The sequence below is a fragment of the Thunnus albacares genome, chromosome 8 (assembly GCF_914725855.1).
Source record: "Thunnus albacares chromosome 8, fThuAlb1.1, whole genome shotgun sequence".
Classification (NCBI taxonomy): domain Eukaryota; kingdom Metazoa; phylum Chordata; class Actinopteri; order Scombriformes; family Scombridae; genus Thunnus; species Thunnus albacares.
Window position 1 is genome coordinate 13,946,401 of NC_058113.1, and position 25,705 is coordinate 13,972,105.

The 25,705-nt window shown below is 37.7% G+C and overlaps 3 protein-coding genes across 4 annotated transcripts; all 3 read right to left on the reverse strand.

Moving 5' to 3' along the window:
* Positions 1–792: 792 nt before the first annotated feature.
* Positions 793–6,797, reverse strand: mal2 (mal, T cell differentiation protein 2). The gene is made up of 4 exons (XM_044359236.1): positions 6,500–6,797; positions 5,285–5,455; positions 2,681–2,881; positions 793–1,596 (listed from the first exon to the last, which is right to left on the reverse strand). The coding sequence occupies exons 1-4, from the start codon at positions 6,614–6,616 to the stop codon at positions 1,525–1,527; spliced, it is 561 nt and encodes a 186-aa protein (XP_044215171.1). The 5' UTR covers positions 6,617–6,797; the 3' UTR covers positions 793–1,524.
* A 1,499-nt stretch (positions 6,798–8,296) lies between these two features.
* On the reverse strand, positions 8,297–13,678 carry LOC122987410 (hepatic lectin-like). 2 transcript variants are annotated; one of them, XM_044359290.1, is made up of 5 exons: positions 13,529–13,678; positions 10,944–11,049; positions 10,680–10,763; positions 10,152–10,466; positions 8,297–9,228 (listed from the first exon to the last, which is right to left on the reverse strand). In XM_044359290.1, the coding sequence occupies exons 1-5, from the start codon at positions 13,538–13,540 to the stop codon at positions 8,837–8,839; spliced, it is 909 nt and encodes a 302-aa protein (XP_044215225.1). In that variant the 5' UTR covers positions 13,541–13,678; the 3' UTR covers positions 8,297–8,836. The 2 variants fall into 2 exon arrangements, with proteins under 2 accessions (XP_044215225.1, XP_044215226.1); XM_044359291.1 differs by lacking the exon at positions 13,529–13,678 and adding an exon at positions 11,871–12,092.
* Positions 13,679–14,478: 800 nt separating this feature from the next.
* Positions 14,479–24,937, reverse strand: colec10 (collectin sub-family member 10 (C-type lectin)). The gene is made up of 7 exons (XM_044359589.1): positions 24,662–24,937; positions 22,755–22,826; positions 19,377–19,448; positions 17,419–17,472; positions 16,558–16,653; positions 15,637–15,848; positions 14,479–15,277 (listed from the first exon to the last, which is right to left on the reverse strand). The coding sequence occupies exons 1-7, from the start codon at positions 24,774–24,776 to the stop codon at positions 15,017–15,019; spliced, it is 882 nt and encodes a 293-aa protein (XP_044215524.1). The 5' UTR covers positions 24,777–24,937; the 3' UTR covers positions 14,479–15,016.
* Positions 24,938–25,705: the final 768 nt, after the last annotated feature.

The following is a 25,705-nucleotide window of genomic DNA, read 5'->3' on the forward strand; positions in this document are numbered from 1 at the left end:
CACATCTTTGCACACTTACAGGCAAGTGCAGTAGCTGCTTTCATTAAGCTCAAATGTGAAGGATTTGAATATGTATGACTTTGGTGGCTCTTCTTTGGTGGCTCTTAGTGGTAGCAGAAAAAAAGATACTGTGGAACACTGTCCAGAGGTTATTTTTTTCTTCAAAATGTTTATTTTTGTAGTTCTTAAAATGTCAACAACAGCAGGTGTCAAATAACAAACAAACATTCTTCATAGTCATTTAAAACTATTTTAAATTAATAGGAACATAACTCAATAGTCTAATACAAACAAGAATATACAGTACATATAACTAATAAATCATGTATCAAGTAACATAGTTATTGATTTAGGAAATTTTATGCCACCTCAACACAGTCACAAGGGTTGAGCACTAAAAACATACTCTATGTAAATAATCTGTTAATGGATAAAGATCAACGTTTGAAATAACATAGTAGCTGACAATAGTATTTTTTTTATTATGATAGTCAGATCAAACAATTAGTTTGTAGTAGAACCTGAAGAATGTCAGATTTATTCAACCCAGATGTTGGTCAACTTGCATTTATAAGTAACAGACTGGTTTACTTAAGCCTACAGAGTTCACCACACAGTCATCTCAGAAAGTTATATTGAACAACCATGTAAAACAGTTACAACATTGTGACAAACACTTATGTTGGATATACTGAGAAAATGTGACAAAAAGTGCTCACAACAAGAAATGAAAACTTTGAAATGCAAATCAGCTAACATCATAAATAATGGCCACTTACAAAAATGAATAAAAACCATGTTCAATGTAAAGTGAGTCAGTTCCTTAGCACCAAGTTAATTGAAGGACAGTGAAAACAATCACACTGCCTTTTAGGGTCTTTCCAATAAATTGTGCCATAACATTCTGTGCTATAGCGTTCTGTTGTGCTTAACCCATAAGAAGCATAAACATTTTTTGTGGCATTGGGAATGGGAAATATTTTCTTGAATGAAGATTTAACTCAGGTAATGGTATGGTTAATAAAATGTTGACAAAATAAAAAGGAACATTACTTACAGCTTGCAAAGTTACCATGTATCATAGACACAGTCCCCTCACAACTTTCTCTAATTTCCAACATAGATTTTTGCTGGAGGGGTTAATTAAAGCTATAGAAACGGTTGGTTATCAGCAAATGAATCAAATCTTATGCTAACTGAACAACTAAAAAATCAAGATACATTTAACCGCCAAACTTGAAACAAATTCTTTCAATTTCTCAGAACAAGATTTATTATAGTCTGAAAATATTTCTTTGGGGCTTTGAGTCCTGTGTGAATTTTATTGCTCCAAAATCTAAACCTGTGTTTTGACTGTGACTGTGATGTGATAGCATGTTGACATGAGTTTCCCATTATTAATATAAAGCTCTAACTGACCTGAACTGAACTGAATAGCAGGATGTGGATGTTGTGGCTGATGTTTTAATACATGCTGAAGTTATGAAACAGTTATAAAATTAGGTTGTATTCATGTACTGCAGGTTACATCCTCCATCTCTTGAAGCCCATCATCATACTGCAGCCGTAGCATAGTGTCACCACAAAGGCAAATATCTGAGACAAAAGACAAAAGAAGAGAAAAAATAAACCACTTGGTCAGAAAAACCTTTCAACTAACAACTAGCTATTACTTTTACTATTAATTTTGACGGACACATATTCATTATCTTTTAAATTGCCAGCAAATATTTGGTATTTTTACTTAATAATTGGCTAAAATAATTATTTAAAATTATAATCTGAAACCTTCTGTCAAACACTCTGTTCTAGGATCTAGTCTTTTACACCACCATATATAAAATATGTTTGTAAAATAGACTGTGCTCTAGGTTGATTCTTCCATTTTTTCTAGCTTTCATGTTACAGCAATAAGTTTAGCTTTGTAAAAATCCACGGAGAAACAGGTACATGAACTACTGTATCAGTGATCATATACAGTATATATTTCATTCCAATATTTCATATTCCATTTCAAAATGGCTCAATCCATACACTTGAAGATGATCATAATAGTGCTAAAAAATTGGTCCTATGATATACAATTGAACATCACTATTTTTAGTAACGATTTGCCCAGTACATGTTTTGTCAACATAAAAGATGGCCTAACATAACCTCCTATATTTCTATCAAAGAGGATAGTTGACATCTGCTTTTTATCACACTGTTTTATGGCCTGACAGTTCTAGCTGATAGCAGGATGCCACAGACAGACAGTATATCCTGTTTATTTATGGAAACAGACACACTCTTTCACATGTGATGAAAAGGTAGACCAAAACTAGAGTTTAGTCTAATGGGAGGTTACTTTACAGATGAGTCAACTGAGTTGTTTTTTCTTTCTGACAGGACTTATTGAGAGTTTGAAAGAGTATAATAGGGCTTTCATGATTATAAAGCAATAACCTGTCATGATACCATGAGCAGTATTGCTTCGAATACTGTGAATTCTATTGCAACATGAGGGAGGTTTTTAACTTTCTAAGGTACTTTCAGCAACTCCCCTACCTCTGTAGAAGTTTGACATTGGGCTATATTCATTAAGACAGTGCTATGAGTGATAATATGAAATAAAATGCACAAATTCAGCATGCACTGTACATAATATGACAGACTCAGTTTAAAAGATATCACTCACCGTAGCTGCCACATTAATACTGTATTGCTTCTCATTCAGTACTGTGAATATATTGCCTCGGGGGTAGGTTATACACATTACAGTTTCAGTGCTGTTAGGCAGTGGCTTGATATTGGCTCCTCCATTAGCTGCTGTAGTTGCTGCTTCCAGCACGAAGGCAGCAAAGTAGAAAAGCAAAGCTACAAAATGGTAAACCACATCCTGAGAAACAGAAGAGAGAATGCATTAGAAATAAATAGAACAGAAGTTCAAGAGTTTCATGTTTCAAGTGTAAATAACAGACACAAGAACAGCAAAAGTTTGTTTTTTTCATAAACCTGCTGAACAACTGTTAAATTCCATTTAGCAGGATAAATGTTTGGAAGATTTGTCCTCCTTCCAGTAGTTGGGAGCAAAGAATGACCAACGTGTGAGTTTTATCCCATTGTGTAATTATTAGACAATACAGTAGGTGCACTGGCTAGCTGTCAAAGCATCAACCTTTTAAATTAATTGCAAAGCTTATAATAAGTATATACAACAAACATGGCAAATAAAAGAACAAGAGAGAATTAAAAAAAATGAGAGTAACACAGGTTTAAGAGATTTGGAGTTAAAGACAGAAAAGAGATAAAAGATACAAAGAAAAGATAGAGAGAGGTCATGTCAGAGTGTAAAGGAGGTTAATGAGAGTTTGTGTTGTCAACTCTGTGAGCTTGGCGGGACAACAGACAGGCCTTTGTTGCGTTATGGTGTGAGCTCATCATCCATGTCACTCATTGTTCGGCTGAAAACAAACAACCCCACACGCCTGGCTACTCCTGGGAGCAAGGCCTGGAGCCCGGGGCAAGGCTGGCTCAGTCTGAGAGCCCAGACTTAACACAGAGTCCTCTACAATGACATAACATGAGGACATGGCGCAGCTTCACATGTTCTCTTATATCATGAACGTACTCATCATATTTATGGCAGTGCTGAAATAACAAGCAACAAGCTGATTTTGTCTGAGTACATGTACAGCATGTGCTACTTTCCCATTTAAGGGCCATTATTGAAACCGTCTAAAGCCAAGCAGACCTGTCCATACCTTAGACTCATTATTATGTAGTAGTTTGTATTCCCAGTTCCTGGAATAAATCTAGAGCTCACTGACTCTACTTATGACTAATGACTAAAAAGAAAAGCACTAGAGCTGTATGGGCTTTTGTGGGCTTCTTGGACACTACTAGTGCTGCTATTCTGACAGATCCTCATTTAATTTCTGTTCCTGGATCACTACTAGCAGATGTTGAGAGCATTTAAAGCCACTTTTAAAACAGTGATTTATGTGCATTTATGCAGGCAATTAAATCTGTCATAGTAACAACTTGGCTATGGTGAACACTGGCACAGTCAGAACATGGTAATAGAAGTTGGCAGTTTAATTTAGAGTGTTAAATTCTGTCATTTTGAGATGACGAAGTGTAATTGCTTGTCTCTGAATAAGCCAGATTTATATTATGCTACAAGAGGGCTAATAATAAAATGAGCTGCCTGACTGTGTAGTTTGATCATTTTAATAAAGAAACTATTTATTTGGTTAACTTTAATGTGTTTGCGAGCTCCTGTTCTAATAGTACCTCAAGTTACTGTTATAAGGGTTGTCTTAAATAATAAAACTGCAAACACTATAGACCTGTCTATAATATTCAGTGTCTTTTTCAGTGACATAAAATGCTCTTTTTATGGGAGATTTGTAATGTTAGGCTAACATTACAACAACACAGACACACATGTATACATACTGTACTGATGTGTGACGTGAAAGAACAACTCCTGCTAAGATTTCACATGTGATATCGTGACCAACATACCGTATTGACACAATACCCCAAATGTGTATCTTTTGTTGTTTATTCTCAGCATGTGTGTCCATAATTGGATGTGCCTTATAATGATGGGTCAAATCACAAGTTTCCCATCCATAATAGCCACAGTGAAAATTAGACTTAAAAATACTATGTTATCTATCAGCAATAACAATAAAAAAGCGATTTACTTTTCATACATTAAGAGGAATAATGTACAATAGGAAATGTCATTTAGAAAACCCCAAGGTCATCTACAGGGAAAGCCTCAACTACCCATCATGCTTTGTATTGGACTATTTCAATACAGTCTTTTGGTAGAAATAAACTGGCTCGCTTTTCATAGTGCAGTCATTGTTTGATATGAAGACAGTTCATAACACAAGTTGAATAAAAATGCTGCCGCTACCAGAAGAATGATTTGTAGGTTTGCCACTGGACCAGATCTTTGACTTTCACGCACCAAACAATAGTCACTGCCATAGCAACATTATCAAACACTGCTCTGCCACCGACATCCATCTTACATTTTAGTGGGATGGGACTTTTTCTCTCATCTCCCGCATATCCTTGCTTTTTTAAATAACAGTTAAATATTTAATATGTCAAATATAAAATGTTAATATACCTAATAGAAATATCTTCCTTTTCTGGTTATGATGCAGGCCATGTACACCTTAGACAGATAGATAGCATGCTAGATAGACAGACAGAAAGCTAGATCAACAGCTGGATAACATGGATGGCTGACTTATCAACTCACTTATCAATGACTTACCAAGAAGTTCCAGTCAGTGTTGATGCGGTCAGCCAGGCCAGTGATGAGGAGAGTGAGGTAGGCGGAGGAGAGGAAGAAGGTGGTGAGAGAGATAAACATCACCCAGCCCTGCAGCAGAGGCACAGGCACATTGGAGGAAGCCACCAGGATCCATACTAGACCACCAAACAACTGGGGATATAAACAAACACTCATATTGGTGACAGATACAGTGTGAGTTTTATTGTACATGCAGAAATTAAGCTAATTCTTGAGCCAGTGCTGGGAAAAGTACTCCTGCTAAAGTCTCCTGCTAAAAGCAACCTGTTGCTTTATCTCCAGAGCTTCTCTTTGTAGAAAGGGCTACCAGGATGCAAATGTTGCTATTGAAAGGCCATAAAGACACTGTGTTTGATTACAGACTGCAAGGCAGAGGAACAAATGACATATGACAGAGGAGTAGCCTGATGTCTTATCTTTAATATGGTTTATTTTGACGAAGGGACAAACCTGCACATCTAAATCCTGAAGGTAACACAATGTATTAAAACACAGAAGATGCTAATAAGGAACTTTAAAGAAACTACAGAATACCAGCTGTCAATTGTACCTTTTGACAGTTACAACATGTTGGAAAATGCATTAACATTTCAATAACAACTTGTTGGTGGTGTGTTAAGGCACGGTAGAGGTCACCTTGCAGGGTTAAAGATCATCAAGATGGAGAAAATGAAGTTGCCACTATGCAGATATTAACCAAAACGTACCAATGGACTGTTGTTAATGCCATGATTAATATTGTATTATAAAAAGGAGATGACTGGTGCTCATGATACATCTGGTATAATTACAGGCCTGCACTGCCCCACCTGCAGGGCGTTGCATTCTGGTCTGAACTATTGTTTCTCTGTAAGAAACAGGTGCCCAAGCCCTGGCCAATACTGGCCAATGCTTGGGGCGACATTTGCCTTTGCTTTAACTGTCAGACTGTACGCAACAAACCCAGCCTACGGCGTTTGAATACAGAGCAGCCCACACCAGAAAGTATGTGTTACCAGCCTCCAAGATAACTTCAACAACAAATGGCCGTCAATTATTAATAAAGAAATATTGACTATAGGGTTTCAGTAGAATATTTCTACAACACCACTGAGGTAACTGCTACATTTAAGAATATAATATACAGTTTAATATCAACCATAACCTTCTTTAAGAAAAACAAAACAAAACACTTACTATCTCTAAACAGACAAGAGCTCCAGAGTAAGTCCTCAATACTTCCAGTCCCAAAGGTAAGGAAATAGTTGGCGCTGGGAACGAGGTGGCAGCGGGATTAGTGGCTGGTTCCGACATCTCTGTGTCTCCCTCTCTCTTCTCTCTTTCGCCCCCTCTCCTCTGGCGCTCACCCTCTGTATCCCACTACAAAAGACTCCGTTAAACAAAAGGACGGGAGCAGCGGGGGAAATTCCTCTGGAGTCATGTGTCCCCTAAACAGGTCGGACAGGTGCAGGGGCCACTCCCTGGAAACCGATGCTGCATTCAAGGACCTCACGTAAGCTCCTGCATCCAAGCATCCAATTTGAAAATAAAAGGAGATACTGCACTGTGTTTGATTGGTTTGTCTATTATGATAGTAAAGTGATAATATAACATGGGCGAGGGGGTGCAAGTGGATGCATCAGATTAAATTAACACCCCCAAATACAATGCTGTCTCAAGATCACAGTCCATTTCTTTAAATGGTTTTAGAAATCAAGTTTATATGTGAAATAGTGGCAAAATGAAGCAAATAAGTGATGAGTTAAGTAACTAAGCTTTAATTAATTAGTTACTATATTGGGTAGAAGTTGCATGAAGTTGCATGACTAAGGAATGATTCCCAGACAACCCATGCATTGATATAAACACACTGATTAATGGTTATGATATGCTAATAACTTTTGGCAAAATATATCTGTTTTTATGACTCTGCATCTGCGTCAGATGATGATCATATAAAGTTTCCCATAAAAGGGATGAGGGTGTGATTACCATGATGGATCACCACATAGGTTGTCTACATGGGTTTTATCCTCTCACCACCCTAAATGTCAATTTTTGATAACTGCAGTCATTAAATTGTACAGGTCTGTGTTCATCGTGGAGTTTTGTTTATTCCAACAGCAACTGAAGGCAGCAATTTTACTCTCATTTCGGCTTGTTCAAACACTTGATTCCTTGTGTTTGAGCGGCCACTAGCAGACACCAGGAACGTCACTGAGAGGGAAAATCAGATAGTTAGAGTCATGACTTGTAGATTCCATCGATTACTTTAACACTGTAAGAGAATAAATGAGGGCTAAGAAACAATAGTGTGTGTACTGATTAACCTTCACAGAGCAGGAGCAAAGAAGTCTGAAAAGTAAATATTGGTTTAAAGGTTAGGCTAACAGCAGAGGAGAGTGGAGAACTGATTTTTCCAAAGGGACTCACCTACATTTATTGTGTTTGTGCTAAATATGAGAATTGAAACATTATGTGTTGGAGGGTCATTTTTTGGGAGCAAGTTTTTTTTTTTTTTTTAAAAAAAAGCTTAAAAGTAAAATGGCTTTGTTTTCATGTCAGTTGGTAAGAACAGTTTCTTATGCTCAACCACAGTTAATGTTTATCTAGGATTTGGATTATGTGAACCAATGTTGACACAACCTCTGAGAGGGTACTGGCCTTAGTTCAGTTTAGTGTGGCTCGTAGTGTGAATCAAGAAAAGGATGATTAGAATGTGCATCCTATCATGTGGTATAGGGCCATTGTTTATAAGATTGCTAGACTGCTGCAAGATTAGAAACTTTTGTTATAGCCGATATTTTTCAAGCATAAAGGAAATGGGTGAGAGAGGAAAAGATGCAAGAGACACATATTTGACCCTGTTCTTTGTACATGGAAAGACCTTTTGGACGGTGGGACTTTGGGGGCTCACTTCCATCATCAGCCCAGTAGGAAGCCAGAGATAAACCTTCCGTCAGACAAAACAACTGATTCTTATGCTTTATTCCATGCAACAAACATTCAACAGTGAAATTTTAATCATTAAATTCTGAAATATATTACAAATTAGTTTTATTTTTGTCCATGTTTATATTGTTCATTCTTATAAGCAATGGGAGAAAACATTCAAAAGCTACAACATTGTGCATTACACTTATCATTGACTGGATAATTTGTCAGTTTGGTGAACAATATATTTTGGCTCATGTTTACAAGTTTACAATTACTAATTTATTGACATAAGCAGGAACAAACATTAATAAACAAGATATGATAATGTGAAGATGAAAGGAAACTTTACAGGATGCTATCATTTTTCACTGGATATATCACCTTTACATTTATTTCAGTGCTTTTTGTTGTTTAAAAGAATTTAGAAAGATAAGTTTGTTTGCTTATAATGAACACATAAAATGATTATAGAGCTCATCAACACTGGCAAATGATATTTGAGCAAGAAGATGGACATGAATATGAAAACATGTGATACACTCTACAATGAGATAGAAGAACTCACTGACATAAACTGAAAGACATACTTGTATGGCTTCATGATAGATCTTGACCCTCACAAACCCATGATAACTTGAGACTGCAACGCACGTCATTCCATCCATCTCCTCCACGAGAGACCTCCACACAGTCCTCATTCCCAGAATGATCATTGGGCTCCCCTTCTTGCCAGAATCCATCACCTACCAGGCCTGTCCCATCCACCCACTTCCACTTGCCTTCTTGGTCCCTGTCAGACAGTCCGATCCAGGTTCGGTCGTAAAATCTGGTGACAAATTGCTGCTCAACTTCGGTGGTTATGATCACCAAGTGAGCTCCTCTGTCCTCACAGTCTTTTTTGCTTCTTTCCCAGTTTTTAGTCAATCCAGTTTCAGAGACATAGTAGCATTTGTTGTTGTGTTTTTTCCAATCCTGGGGACAAAGTTTATCTAGAGAAAGCATATGTGTATGTTAGTCATTGTAAGTCCTGTTTTTCTACATTGATTTCCATCGTTAAGTGATGTGATTAACAACAAATCAAAATGTGACACCTGGCTTGGGCACTCCTCAAGCACATGCCAGCAGCAAATCATACATCAGACCAAACAAAGACTGTGGAATATTGAACAAGATTATAAAACTTTGATAAAGCTGAAATACACATTTGCTGTAGGCCTACACCACCTTCTCCATACTAATGATCAAGGGTCTATGTAGTCTGCATTCCTGTTGTGTGTACTGCAATTAAATGTGCATGGGTCAGAAAGGACCTTTAGGATATCATCGTGTTAAATCTTTAAGAAGAGAAAAAAAAAATAGTTGTACCACAGCCTGCACTTGGCTAAATGATTCCTACACAACCATGCAGATTATTGCAGATAATTGCAATTTAACAGTTATGAAGATTAAACTTTCACTTGTGGTGCACAAAGCATGCTCTCTGCAAAACTTTGACTCAGAGAGATGCTATTTTTGATACAAGATTTTTTTGTTGTCTGTTTTAAGTTATACAGAGGCATCCGATACCTTGCTATAACATTAAACAGACAGTACATAATTATTAAGACCACTTGCATTCATCAATAACCAAGCTTTGTACTTGCATTGCTGACAAATGCTCAACACAGTTGGATATCCCAATAAGAAAGACCAGCATGAAATATAATGGGTGACCTGAAAGGATGCTGCATTAGTAATGATTAGTGGAATATATGCTGTTTAATGTAATATTGAACATATTCACCGAAGTCTTGTGAACTTTTATTTGTTAAATCTTGTTCAATTCTACACTGTTGAATCCCAATAAAATCTTCATACTGTATATGAACGTGGAAGATTCTGTTCAAGTTTTAATTTGTTGTTCATGTCTTACTCGATCTGTTGAGATTCAGCCTGTTGGCTTCCTCCTGTAACTCATCTCGAGTTGCAACCACAGTGTTGAATCGGCTCTGGAGCAGCTCCATCTCTTTAGTCAAGTTGCTGGAAACCATCATCAGTTGGTCTCTCTCATCTTTGAGGGCGTCTCTCTCTTCAGCCAGAGAACTGAACATGGTCAGTAACTGGTTTTTGTTTTCTGACAACATGTTGTACCTCTTCTGTAACTGGATCCACTGAAGAGTCAAGTTTTCACACGCAGTTTGACCAATGAACAGTTGTTCTATGCCCTGAGGACTGGTGGCTCTGGTATCTGTAACAAGATCATTGAGAAATCATGAATGACCATGTAAATGATCAAATGATCACTCCTACACAGGAAAGCTTACAGTAATAAGAGATGCTTATAGACCTGAAGGATTCAAAGCTTGCTTATTAGACTTTTAAACCAACTCTGATTTCTGCACTCACATAATTAGATTTTATTGGGCACTTATGGTCATTGTTGAGACCGTATTGTACTCACTGTGGGCCACTAAGCCTAAGGTCACAGCCAGCAGAAGAAGGATCAGCAGCCCCAGACCCACTGCAGCAGCTCCAATGCACCACACTGAATCACACATTATCCCAATGAAGAAAAGAACCACAAATGAGCAATGCAGTTCTGTAATTTTATTACATCATTTAATTAGCAGTACTATGTCAGTCCCTATACATTTCCTCATATACACCATAGGCTACAATTACTACAGCAGTAAATGCTGTACTGTATATAAGTGTGCATTCTTACCTGAACTTTTGGATCTCCCCTCGTATATGGATCTCTCGTCATTATCCATCAGCTTCCAACCATCTCCTCCAATCTCCCCAGCCTTGCTGTTGAATGCCACTGCCATCTGTCAGATTTGTCATAAAGTGTTTAATCACCCTCCTGGTCTTCACTCTAGCACAGAATGTTGCAAGTTTACAAGTGTTGCATCAAACAGTTCTTATTAAGACCCAATGATCTGCTGACACAGCAAATACAAACGTCAGGAAAATATTTCTTGTGTCTGGCAATGCCTGGATAAGCATTTAAAGCTGCACTATGATATTTTTTGACATTAGTTGTAGTCAATATATGAAGCATTTACTTTCATTTCTCTATACTGTAACTCTCAAAATACACTGTTTATCATGTGTTTGCTTGAAAAATTTTGCAGATTCATTTACCATGCATATTTTCTAATTGTATGCTCATAACTGAGTATCAGTCCACTGTCACTGTGACTTGGGTGTCATCTTTTATCAACATGAGGATTGCGGAATGAGCCTTTAAACAGGGCACTTTTACAGGACAGTCAGCAAAACTCTGCTTACATAAGACTTCCTAACAGGATGTCAGCACGTGAATGTGAATGTGCAAAGCATGTATGGGTACAGTTTAGGGGAAGCCCGCTCAACCAACTTCTCAATGCCTCATTATCAATGCTTGAGTATAACTGTAGCCTTTAAGTGACAATAGTTAGCCTTGATAACCTTTGGTAGCAGTGAACACAGGCAGGTTACATAGGGCCAAAGAGCAGGGTAAATTTGCAAGAAATCTTTTGTTCCCTGCAAATATCTTAATGTGTCTCAGTTCAAGGATGATCTTTGACATTAGATGTGAATGGCAGGGAGTGTGGTTTCTCCCCAAATACTGTACAGTTCATATAACCATATTAACTAATGTGCCTACCTGCGAGGTAGATTTGTAATGTAGGCAGGTCCTCTACTTGAAAATTGTTTAGTAATCTGAGGCTATAAGTCACAAAAAACAAAACAAGAATAAAAGGCCACATTGTAAGACCCTCTACACTTTTATCATAAACTAGTACATTTCACAGATTATTTACAATTCTTTAGATTGTAAGGAGACAGAAAAATAAATAGAGGCTACAGTTTTTTTCTGTGATATGAAGTTAGACTACAACCCCTAGTCAGTCCCCCTCTAGTGGCCTAAAGGTGCATAACACTCAAAAACCTGACAGACGTGTAGTTCAATCCATTTAGAAAGTTAGGTATTAAAATGTCCAAGCACTACGTATTGGAAACAAACTATCTCCCCCACCGCCCCGGCTTTGCTTCACCCCAGCCCGAACCAATGTTAGAATCAACCAGCCAGACTGAACTAATACAGTGTTTGAACCAATGTTTCTCCTCACCAGTCTGTCTTTACTGCTGTGTTGTGTGAACCAAGGTCAGAAGCAAATTGCAGAACAAGAAACGTTAATCACATTTTCACACACTTACACATTTTTTACCAACTTAGGTAGATCTAAGATCTTTGACCTTAAGTGCGTAGTTTCCGATCAAGATGTGTGCTTACACCCAAATACTTCTGATATAGGCTACTTGAAGCTGTAATTAATTTTTTAACTACATGGGTGCAAACTGCCACATCCAGCTGAATGGCACACAGTCCGACATATTCTGACCTTATAAAGTTGGTTTGGCTAACAAGTTGCCTATTAATAAAAGGCCATTGAGACTGGAGAGAAGCCATTTGTGTGGGATGCAATTTGCCATCTCACCTCAGACATTTTTTTATGAGTTCAGGTTATTACATTTTGGTTTGGAGGGAGATTTTATACCATCACATCTTGAAGTGGAGAATAAGTTTCCTTGAGAAATGTTTCAATAACATACACGATGAAAAAAACATTTTTCCTTTACTGTTGATTCATTTTCAGATTACATTTGTATGTGAAAGTCAGATTATAGACATAGAAAGAGCACATAAGAATATTACTTCTAAACAGTATACATCCATTTAAAAAATGCTTTGAATGGACAGTCTTTTCTGTAAGATGTAAGATACCAGCATTCATTTGTTTCACATACAACTGTACCTCAGTAGCACTTCCTCATTCTCAACATGGCATCTCTACTCACTGAAGGGCCTATTCAGTTGAATCTAGCATTTTCCCAATTCAAACCTCTGTCTTTGTCTTCACGATGTTACTACTTGCAATCTTGAAGACAAACTACTGTTTAAAAATTACAAACCTGTTGTGAATGACTCAAGTTGTCATAGTCTGTTCGCCAACTGTCATCTACATTGAAGTAAAGTAGATATTTTTGATTTTAAAACAAAAGTGACACATAGGCTACACATGTGAAACACATGCCTTCACATTTATTGCTACACTTGATTCCCCATGAATACATTTCAATGTTATTGTCCTCAACTTTTTATTGCTAGAAACTGATCATTTCAGTTCTTAGAATTTGTAGAACAATATATTCATAATTGAATTGCTTTAACCTGCCCATTATCACCTTTGATTGACTAAAATCATCTGCAGCCTATAACCACCATGCACTTACTTATGTAAAGAGATGGAGATGTCTTACTTTAATATACATGTCTGGGTTTTCCCTTGGGTCTGCACCATCACTAGCAGGGTAGCAACAACAGCCGCACACTTCATCCTCACTCTTCACTTCACCTGTGTTTACACAAGGGGAAAGAGAGCCGTACAGACAGGTGGACAAACACAAAAGCTCCTGGATGAGATGAGTGACTGACGTGCAGCTTTTATCATGTGCCAAAGAGATGGAGGGAAGGGCTTACCACACGGGGTGAGTTTGTGTGTGTGTGTGTGTGTGTGTGTATGTGTATGTGTGTGTGTGTGTGTGTGTGTGTGTGTGTGTGTGTGTGTGTGTGTGTGTGTGTGTGTGTAGAACAAGCAGAGGCCTACATACACATGCACATCCATGATTTGCATAAGAAATTGTGCACACTTATTTAAGTATGGGTGGAGGGAGCACAAAACAAGGTTAAATTCCCTCTGCATTTGGTATTTGAATAATATGGCTTGAGTGGGCCCAACTAGTGTCTCATCTATTTTCCTTATTCTGTTTTTAAGAAGTCTGAAAACCTTTGCCTTAATTTCTTATTGAAGTGCAATAATAATAAAAAAAACACTCTTAGCTTCTCGAAGTAAATGTTCATTGTTATGCAAGATCAGCAAGAGTTATTTTTCAGTGGTGCTTCCGCTGTAGCAGTCTGGTATCAAACCACAGAATACATGTAATGTGATGAAACTGAGCTCACCCAGGCACTACTGAAACTGCAGCAAACCTTTGACTTTGCGTCGTGTTTTTTGAGTGCAGGAATGATGTACAGAGAGGCTGCTGTTTATTTCTGTGCTGCTGTTTGTTTGGATAGGAACTAATATATATACTGGTGCAGTCACACAGTTGGCTCACCATAGTCGGCTCAGATACAGCACACTGAGACATATCTCCTTAACTGTCGAAGTTTTACAGTAAAAACAGTACAAAAAATACAGTTACATCAACATATGTACCTGGAAGAGAATATATAGTGAGTTATACGGTTGGCTTGCCATGGCTGACTCAGACAAAGCACTCTGTAAAAAATCAACAAGTTATTAGCACAGCGGCTAGCTAGCTAGTGTGCTAAGAAAAATGCATTCATTCTTTACACTTCGTACATATTGATATGATCTGGGGGGCACTTAGTTACACAACCATGGGCATATCCCTCATTGCCCTTCCCTCTGGCAAAGTTTCACAACCATCAGCAGCATTGAGAGACACCTCCCATGAGCCAAAAAACTACTGTACACTGCTAAATATGCACAGTATGGCAATTGGAATCACACACTGTACAAATCCTGTTACATACAGAAAATACATAACACATGTTCAGAATTAAATTTGAAAGCATGTGACATCTAATGAAGTAACTTTTTATTTTTCAAATGAGCAATGTGCAAAATCCTTACACTACATAAATTGCCAATACATAAGCCTACTACAAAACATACTGTGTGTGTATATGCTTTTGCAGGCAAGTCTGCATGTCTCATTGAATTATGATGATGCTAAGGCAGGTGTTCCTCTTCCTCCTCCTCCTCCTCCTCCTCCTCCTCTTCTCCTGCTTTTTGGGAACTCACAGATGAAAAACATGGTGGCATTACACTCCACATGACCCCATGTTCCCGTGCTGAGCAGCTCGACGCAGCTGGAGTTTGTGGTGGGAGATAATCTGGAATTCAGTTCCTCCTCTTGACTCCAAGCTGCAAAGCCCTGCAGAGGGCTGGAGTCTGCATAAACATAACTGTGTGCTCCATCCTGAAACGTAGGAGAGAAATAATGAGAAAATTATTCACACCAGGGAACACTCTCATAAAAGAGTTAACCAGGTCTCAGAGGAATTTGTCCTTAGATGATCATACTGCTTTAGACAGGACAGGAGATGAAAATAGCGGCAGCAGCATTGTGTTTGTCATCCTTCACAGTATGACTCTTCATCACTGATCATCCAGAAAAGTTATAAATTGCTTGTTGATACATTAATTCATGTTGTTTAATGGATTTGTAACAGTTACTGATGGCTGATCTGCTTCTACTTAAAGACCAGAAAGTGACAGTTCACCTGCTTCAGTGTGTGTGTGTGTGTGCACATGTATGTCCTACTGGGGACCACTTACTGTGTCCTTGTTTTGAGCCTGCACCCCTATATAAACTCTTGTCAGTCCTGCCTGACTGACATAATCTGCCATGAGGCGGTTGCTGTTTATGGTTTTCGGCATGGCCAGGGTGCCTCCTCTTAGCTTGCAGTTCATTGAGGCCTCCCTGAACCTCTTGGGCTCCTTCACCAGCAGGTAGTACCTCTCCTCTGTTTCTGTCAGCCCCAAGATGACTGGACAGGAAAGGGTTAAAGTTTAAAGGTCATTAAGAGTTATCTTATCAAAATGTTTCCCATGATAATTGACTGCAGTTTTCTTTGATGAGAACAAATTGCATTTTAGCAGACAAGAAAAAACAACATTAAATGTAAATCAAAGAAAACAGACACCAAACTAATTAGAAGTAAGTAGACTAATACTACATGTTATTAAGCTTTTCTATGGTAGGCCAGGGTAGTTGTACCTATGGTAACCTCTACATCAAATTCTGTCACATAATTGTAAAAAATATGTCCATATTTTTACTGTATCTATCACTTTAACTGTCAGATCTAAAATCACAGGAAATGGACAGAAACATGGATCAAGAGAGGCTGTGTGTTTTTAAATTAAATTACATGCCGAGAGGAAGCACATGCATGAAAAAACAAATTATTGTATGTTGTTTAATTCCTACAAACTAACAGTGGGCAAATAAGGAATTTCTAGCCCAATTTAATTTCAGCCTAAAAACATTGACTTGTTTTGAATATTTTCTTAAATGATAGTAGGCACTAAGGACCGCAATAGAAATATTAAATCTTAAATAACAAAACATAGTGTTTCTTCCCATGAAGACCTACAAATTCATAAATTATACAAATTAAATATGAACTTAATATAGCTTTTGTAGTCTATCTTTAATGTTTTCAAACTTTAGATACCAGACCACTCAAGACTCACCATTCTTTACAAACTTGACAGCATTCCTCAGCTTGCCTACATTGACATCCAACTGTCCGACCACCTTCCTGTACCTGCCACAGTCGCATGTAGTGCCTGTTAGATTAAACAAGGGTTGGCATTTTAGTTTTTACAGGATCTAATGAGTCCCAGTCACTTTAACCAGATGTGTCTTTTGGTGTTGCATGGCAAAAGGCTCTTCCACCTAAGTCTTGGTCTATTTAAATTAAGTTAATGAAGTATTATTTGCTCTTTTATGATATGTTCACAATGCAGTTAGTACATAGTAGGACTGTGACATATTTTTCTTGAGTCTGTAACCAGCAAACATCAACTGACACTTGGTATCTTCCCAGGTGATGCTCTGCTGAGTGTGAACTGCAGCCATTGTTTCTGGGCTTTTTGCCCCCAGTTTGGTCTTCAGCAAGTGAAACATACAATCAGGTCACTGACTCAGGCAGTCAAACATTCCACTGTTTGACCTTAAAAAAAATATTGTTTGCTTTTGTCTGAATGTTTGGGATCATTGCCCTGCTGTACTATAATAATTGAGGAACTACTTTTTAAAAGGGATATGAGACTTACATTAGTCAGCCTATGTGGTTTTAAAAATGCACAAAAACACTTGAAGCTGTAGCTTTTTAACTTCTTAGTCATTAACTGATTTCTGACTGCTCTATGTTTAATGCTGCTCTCCTTTATTGCTGCAGTGGTGAACATCCCAGAGAAGGTCTACAGTAACTTTATAGGGAAATACAGAAACATTATTAATCTAAAATGTGTATTTCAAATTGTAAAATTGCTGTAACATCATCATCATGGCAAGCAGAATGGCGTTACAGTCTTGTACAGGAATCTCACCTGGTTTCCCTTTTAAACCAGAAGGCCCATCAAAACCTGAATCCCCTTTGTCACCTGCAGAGGAATAGAAATGACATGTGAGACTCTTCTTACAATTGAGACTTGAGATTCATTTGAGATTCATTTTATCTTGCCTTTGATAAAATATTAATAAATAATACTCTATTATCACTGACTATCAATGATTATTCTATCATTAGATGATATTATGATGTAGTTACAAATGATTACCACTAGATGACAGTATCATACATAAAACATGTTCAATCTTGCTGCACACAAGTTTAGATTTTAGAGATTATTACCCAGATTTAAACTTCAATTCAATATTGTACAAACAATTTATTACAAAATGTAAATATGGGTAAAATGTAGCTTTTGTATGTGAATGTTATCCACATTGTCTCCAAAACATATTCATTTATACTACTGCTTAACTGTGGAAATTAACCCAACCGGCAGTTGCACATTTTGGGGAAGTGGGCTGCAGTACAAACATCACAATGGGATGGTTTTGAGGAACAGCCAGAACATTGAAATATGGTAACTGTACAGTCTGAGCTGCGTGAGTGTTTTTTTTGTGATTGTGAAAGAGATAAACAGCCACAATTTGGGCCTTCAGTTGACGCTCCTGAATCACAGTGATATGAATGTAAGAATAACTCACTCAAAATATGCAAATACAGTAAAAAACTGTAAAAAAAAATATTTCTGGCTTTAGTTTTAACTTACTATCCCATTGCCAGTATAGTAGCTTCATAAGTTATTAAATAAAATGCTCCCAGATATGCTGTGGAGTGTCCATCTGGAGCATAGAGTACAATGCCCTCGAACAATCCTGCTGTAGTGAGTTTCACTAATAACACTTAGTTTTATAGCTTATAGCTTTAGGTAGTTATTCTTTTGTCTATGCCATATGCAGATATGCATATACTGTATTCTCACTGGCTTATCCATAGCATTATAGTAAACAGAAACTATACCAGCTCGTGTTATCAGAATATTCTCACAGTATCTTGGACGAACACCAGTTTTGCTAACATAGATAAGAAAATCGAAAACTGTGGCATGATAAAAATTCTAAGTCTCTAAGAGTAACTGAATTGTAGCTTGTGTTTCTTCTGAAGCCAACACTGCCCTGAAAATGTGCTTTTTTCCCAGGTGTTTTATGAGCAATGAGCTCTCAGGATCCAACAAAATCCAAACCTGTGACCTCACTGCTTTGCCTGACATGGCTGATGCACAGCCACTTTCCTGTAAGCATATTAAACATAATGAATACTGAGCAAAGTAAATGTGTAGAAAGGCAGGAGAACATGACTGCTCATTAAAATAATAATAAAGATAGAAATTGTTTCAACCACCCCGGGCCAAAACAACAGCATGACATCATAGGATTATGTTTTCTTCTATCTTTAGATGTGATAACCTAAAACATAAACTGTAATTGGCTGAAAACCTCTCAATGACTAGTTTTGAAGCAATTCCTGCTTGTGTGTATTAGACTTGGGACTGATTACGTTTCTGAATTGTGTAGAAATTTCCATTCTAGTTGTTTCACTGTTTTGCGTAGATGGTTATGGTGCAGCTGTCCAAGCTGAGGAGGAGTTCAGGAAGCTATATTTCTTCTTTTAGGCAATTATTTTATTTAGCTACATTTCTGCCATTCTTGTCGCATGTCTTCAAAAACTGCAAGCTCTTTTCTGCAGGTTGAGAAGTTTCATGGCATGAGGACAAGAACAAATTCATAAACATGACAGACGGTTCATCAATCTCTCTTTCTTTTTGGCTTTTTGGAAGTATTTTTTACAGACACTAAAGGTAAGAATTTTTCTCCTTGTTGCGCCTGTTCTGAATACAATGTATGTGAATTAGTAATGCTAACGAAAAGTTATAAGATGTGTGTTTACACATGTAGATGAACTTTGCAGAGATTGAAATGAATTTTTTTGTTGCACCTTTATCTCCAGCAGGCCCCATCTTTCCTGTGTGACCAACCTCTCCTTTAAGCCCCGTCTCTCCTGGTGCTCCTGAGGAAGAAGAGAAAGGAAGACAGAAGATGAGAAGAGGGGAGAGAGGAGGAAGACTGGATCGAGAGGATTCGAGGTATAAATCTCAGCAACATCATAGTATGAAATGATGACATTCAAATCCAACACAGTATGCTTGATATTCAGATTCACCATATTTGATATTTGCCAGATACTCATATTTTTATTTAGAAATATGGCAGATATCACTTTAAAATCATGCAAAAGGTCAAAACAATCAGACAAGAGCCCTTATTTTTAGATTCTCTCTTTCTGGTTTTGCAATTACTGTTTTTCATGCCCTTCATCATTTTGCTTTTGTTTTTTTGATAATTTACTTGTCTTCAAATCTAACCAATATAATTGCATACTTCCACCTCATCTTTTAGACATTATCTCTGTGAGCCCTGAGGTTGTTTTCCAACAATCTCTGCTGCATAGTTGGGTTCCTAAATTGATGTTGTTGTTATTATTATTATGCCAGTAAGTAAATTGGAGTAAGAAATGCTGATATATTTTGAGCACTAACGAAAGTATTCTGTGTTGAGAGGCTGTTTGCGGAGCGTGATAGTCTCTAAAACAGTAGTCCGCCTTTAAAATCGAATAAACAGTGTAAATGCATGTATCATTTATTTATGTAATCTCATTATTTTACATTTGAATGAAACTTAATGTCTCTTCGTCATATCTACCACAAGTCATATACTTTTTAGCACCATGGAATTTGATTATTGTCATCACAATAGCACAGTTTATGTAATCTTTTACTCTTAAATCCAACTAAGGCTATTTTAGTTGGGAACTGAGAGATACGGAGGAGATGAGGAATGTTTCAGCGAAGGGTAGGATGGAGAATTTGAGTGAGAGAACTTGTCTGTGTATGTGTGTGCAAGCGTGTGTGTATGGGAAAACTACAGAGTACAGACTAAGGCTTTCTGCCAGCACTTGAATGAGTATTTCCTCAGGAAACTATTCAACTGGAAATTGATGGCGTTTGAAATACTAAGTGACGCACTGGAGAGGCCTATTGCTATTAGAGGGATTTGCCATACACACACACACACACACACACACACACACACACACACTCACAGCCAGCTATTCACTACTATTTCCCCTTTCCCACTTTCTCATGTTGATTTTCTACTTGATGATTTGTGAGAAGTGTTGGTGAGAGGTGTGAGGTCTTATGGATTCTGTGAGGTCTGGTGGACTGTAAAGCTCTGGCCGTTGGGAAATTTCACTATTTCACTGTAAAATTGTATGAAGTTTTTGGGCAATTTTCTGCATGAATGCCTGAGAAGCACTATCGCAACGCAATACTAACCTGAGAAGTGATTATGGGTGCTATATGTTGGTCTCTTGCTATTCCTTCTGTGTCTATAAAAGTTGATTAATGTTGTTTTCACAGTGCTTTTGCTTGCCAGTTAAACCGTCTAGCTAAACTTTCAGATAACAGTCCTTCCTATCACTGCAGTCGTTCTTTATAATGGCCAACCCCTATAACTGGTTTAACGTCTGGATTCTCCAGCTGCTGGAGGATAAAGGAGGTGGAAGCCACATTTTTCATCTTAATCAAGGAGCCTGAGACACATTTTGAACAACCTTAAGCAATTTTTCAAAAGCTCATACTGGCGTCAGACTTAATATAACATAAGACAAGAGATTAAAATATGAAGCAGACCTGAAATCATTCATCATACATTATTTGCTCAATCATATTAAGTAAATATGAATACTGGTTTTTCTGCTTTTTAGGGTTTAGTGGAAAAACTGAAGAGAGCTGGGTCACATACAACAAACGCTCTGAGCCAGAGTTTCCATTTGTTGTACATATGCTTCATTGCTAGCTGTCCCAACAGGTTCTTCACAAGGACGAGAACATTACATAAGACCACAATCTGTTGTCTGTAACACTGAAAACTCAGCTAACAGCATGATTAACAAATGTAAAAATTCACCACAACCGGTTGTTGACGTTAATAAGCTAAGAGCAACAAATTGTTTTTGTTGCCCACTAGAGCGTCATGTATTCCCCTTACCATTACAAAATTAAGCAACTGCTTCCTGTAAAATAGTAAATTAAGGCAGGGAATACATGCGTCATCTGTTGAGCTGCTATACTGCATTACAAAGTTGTCATACTGCAGGAAACTGTGTTCATTCCTACACTAAGCATACACAGAGAAAAACCACAATGATTGGATTTGCTACAATGTTAAAAAAAATCACCCTTAAGGTCAAAAGTTGAGAAGAGTTCATATGTCCTTTCTTTGTTTTTAGACTTTTTGGATTGACTAAGAATGCTTCTGGCAACTGTCTTTCACGCAGTCTCACGAAAAAAGTGTGTGTCTGTTGTGAGTGTGCACATGTGATTGTGTGTGTGTAAAATTATGGAATAAAACAAACATCTGCGGACAGCGAGAGAGCAGCCAGGAACCAGTGTCTTTCCATAGTGTGTTTGTGTATACAATTGTGTGTGTATGTGTATCTGTGTCTATGTACATCTACCTTTTTGTGTCTATATGCTTGCATGCCTTGTGTGCCTACAGTACTGTATGTATGACTCATGTATGTATGTGTCTGTGTGTTTATGTGTCTGTTTGCGGTCATCTGTGTATATTATATGCCTGGTTGGTTGGCCAGTTAGTCTACCAGTCGACTTGGAACACATATAGCAAAGCGGGACGCCACTGCCTTCCTCAGCAGCAATTAACACGTCTGCTTCCTCCTCAGAAAAGCAGCCGCGCAGGGCTGTTTGTCTGTCTGTTTGTCTGTCTGTCTGTCACAGAGCAAAGCAGGCCTCTGTATCTCCAGCACAGCAAAAGAAAGCAAGCTGTCCAGAGCAGGAAAAAGCAAAAGAGGCTGCCAGGACAAAGTCAGGCAGGCAGTGTTGAGACACTCACAGCACAGAATGTAAGACATGATTGTTTGTTCATGTTACACCAGAAATGTAAATGATATTTTTGAGAGTTTAAGTTTCTGTATGAAACATAAAAGAAGAGTGAGGCCTTCTCGTTCATTATTTTGCTGTTTTTAACCCTTTTTACACATGCAAATATACTGTGGGATTTTTTCAGTAGTATATTCCACAAGAGTTAAATTAACACGTATTCCTAAAAAACAAAAAACTCATCTAGTCTGTAATTGATTTTTTATGTCTTATACCACTTTTGTCTTGTCTTGAAGTGTGCATTTGTCATTTTCTCATTTCTACTTTACAAGTGAGTACTAAATAGTCAGGCAACCTCTTTTCCCCATCATATACTGTATATAATACATGGATGAAGGCTCTAGATAGCCTACCTGGAAGTCCTGCTGGTCCATTCTTCCCCACTTTCCCCTCATCTCCCTCCTCTCCAATCTCACCTTGGTCCCCTTGATTGAAAGAAACACAGTAAACAAGAATGTGAAAGGAGATGTGCAATCCAAAAAAAGTGAAGACTCCTAATGTTTCATTTTAATGAATGTCCATCTCAGCTAATATAACTTTTTAAAAGCACCAGTTCCATAAAAAATATTAATGACACAACATACTTTTCCGAGTTGAAAGCACAAATAAAGTGGAGGAGAAATATCTCTGGTGAACCCACTGCTGGAAGAGCTCCTGGCAAGAAATTGTGAGAGCTTTCTGAGTGTCTATTAGAGCTGTAAATTTGCCCCAGTTTTTAATGCCAACAGCACTTTATGTCTTATTAAGCGCTGGGCTTCGAAACGAAGGATTGTAACAGAACACCTCTATTAGTTGAAAGAGTACTTAGGAAAATTGATAATTTGCCTCAGCAGGCTGTATAGACATTATCAAGTAACTGAATTCACTGCATTTTGAAGAGTTCAGTTCTTTAGCTTTGTGGACTGAAAACATATACAGTCAAACTACTCACTTATGTGATTTAGATGTTAAATCCTATAGAGATTTCCTGGCAAATATACAGTTTGCCAGCAGTGATTTAGAGGCCTTAGAAGTAATAGGACAAAAACAATCATGTTATGTGCAGTCAAATAGACATATGTGACATTGTGAGTAAAAGTCAATTCAAGGTTTCATGTCAGCCAACTTCTCTTAAACAAACTGAAGTGTTTTGACCAGTTCTACATTCTTACATCTCAATAAGAAATAAGATGATGGTAAATCTATTTAAAAAAAACGCTGAAGTACCAGTAAATGTAGTTAAAGTTTGTTTGTTGAAAGAGTTAAAATAAAAAAAAGGACAATCATGTGGACATTTCTGGAAGTATGAGAAACATAGAAAAAAAACACACGTCCGACACCCACTCAAATACGCAGACGTGAGCATACACACACACTCAGAGACAGGCTCTGTGGTCAGTATTATCTGAGATGAATGTTGTACAAATAATCAGTTCAGTTTAGTGGCAGCTGTCTAAATACACACTGTCACAAGGGGACTTTCTTACTAACACAAAAAACACACACTCATTTCCCAAAGTATACAGTATATGATTGTACAAGTGACTCTTTCCTGTCTGCCTACCCATGCTACCACCGGATCTTGTTGTTTAATAACTCTTGTTGTGTTGCTGAACCTTAAGAGCAGAACTAACAAGCATCTTTCTATGTTCAAGAATGATCAAATTCTTATCAAAGAGCTTATTTACACTGGTGAAAATATTTGCTTTTTTAATCAACAGACTTCCCTCTGTGTGTCAACTCCTCAAGGAACATCTCTCTGACTTTCTTTTTAGCCAGAACAGTAAGCCATGTTTTTCAGTAGAAAGAAAAAATGATGCTGAGCTTACTGTTTGTTTTATTAGGTCTGTCTGTCTGAATCAGCAGGGGAACAAGCTACTGGATGTTGTAAAATGGAAAACACACGAAGGGCAGGCATTCCCTCCAAAAGACTATGGGGTAGCAGACTACTAGCTAATAAACTACAGGACATTACATGCTTGGTACCTTTACCATCAGCTCTGTAAACCCTGAAACATATTAAGGGTGTTTCCTCATAAGTTTCCACTCTGACTTTTTGATTTGACACATACTGTATACTGACATTCACGCTGTATGAACATTTACACTTCTACAAGATTACGAAAAGGTCCTAAACTTAAATGGACTTATTTCCAACAGTATAAGAAAATGAGTTCTTCTTCAGGACAAACCTTTACTTTTGACTAAATGTGTTGTACCGTACTGTCATGTTTAAACATATACACTCACACACGCTCAGAAAACACACATCAGCTCATACCTTTAGCTCCAGGTAGGAGGGAGTTGGTGCAGACTTCTGTAGAAGCAGAGACGTAGTTGAGCACAGCTGCAAAAAAGAGCAACCACATTCCTGTACTACGTCTTCCCGCCATCATCTACCAATCACTACCGACCACTGGACAAGGTCCCAAATTTTAGATTTGATTTAACGGTTGGTTTCTGAGGCCAAAACATTGGCTATATAAACCACTTCATGGTGCTAGGACCAGTGGATCAATGCTGTACTAATGAGCAAACATACTGCAGAGAGAGTCAGAGCAGAGCTATGCTGTTGTTGATAGAACACAGACACACACACACACACACACACACAGACACACACACACTTGTTTACAGAGGCTTATCGGTTCCTTGTCATAATGTCAAACAACACTTAACAGAGTACTGAATGCCTCTGTATGTCTTGCTCCTCGGAATCTCTAACTGTGTATAATTGCATGTGAAATTAAACTGGGAGATTAATTAAGGGAAATAGTGGAATCCATTCTTTTCAGTATTTTTTTATTTAGCAGGTTCAATCCTTGTTAAGTACTTTTAAACAGCACTTTGATTTGTATAAATGATTATTATCATCATTTCCAATCCAAAATAATGCCCTATTTGCTACCTAGTGCACTTTATTTATGTCAAGTGTAAAATATATACACTATACTGTATAGTGCCCTTGAAAATTCCCACAATAGATCAAAAACAGTGGCGTCCACAGCATGTGCACATTGTAAAATCCTACAGCACAATGCTTCTCATTTGATAGATGTGTAAATCACAGTTATGCAACACATAATCTGATGGTGGAAAATCAATGTTCTACTCACTGTACAGAAAACTAGTGTTTATCATGTTGTAGAGAATAGTGAATGAGTCAACATGAGAGTGATTTCGAACACAGCCAGAACACCAAGATGGGAATGAAGGAAGGAGGTCAGGGTTGATGGATGGGCCAACAAAATGTGGGATCTTAAAACAGAAGACTACTGTTTGTTTCCTACCAACAGTCAGTAGTAATTTCTGCTAATCATGACTA

Excerpts from the sequence above, each read along its gene's own strand:
- mal2 (XM_044359236.1), bottom strand. The coding sequence starts at position 6,616 with ATGTCGGAACCAGCCACTAATCCCGCTGCCACCTCGTTCCCAGCGCCA. Across the intron at positions 2,882-5,284 it reads ACACTGACTGGAACTTCTTG|GATGTGGTTTACCATTTTGT; the intron begins GTAAGTCATTGA and ends TCTGTTTCTCAG. Across the intron at positions 1,597-2,680 it reads GTATTAATGTGGCAGCTACG|ATATTTGCCTTTGTGGTGAC; the intron begins GTGAGTGATATC and ends CTTTTGTCTCAG.
- LOC122987410 (XM_044359290.1), bottom strand. Across the intron at positions 10,467-10,679 it reads CTTAGGCTTAGTGGCCCACA|ATACCAGAGCCACCAGTCCT; the intron begins GTGAGTACAATA and ends ATCTTGTTACAG. Across the intron at positions 9,229-10,151 it reads GCTGAATCTCAACAGATCGA|ATAAACTTTGTCCCCAGGAT; the intron begins GTAAGACATGAA and ends TGCTTTCTCTAG.
- colec10 (XM_044359589.1), bottom strand. The coding sequence starts at position 24,776 with ATGATGGCGGGAAGACGTAGTACAGGAATGTGGTTGCTCTTTTTTGCA. Across the intron at positions 19,449-22,754 it reads TGGACCAGCAGGACTTCCAG|GAGCACCAGGAGAGACGGGG; the intron begins GTAGGCTATCTA and ends CTTCTTCCTCAG. Across the intron at positions 15,849-16,557 it reads TGTCAAGTTTGTAAAGAATG|TCATCTTGGGGCTGACAGAA; the intron begins GTGAGTCTTGAG and ends TTTCCTGTCCAG.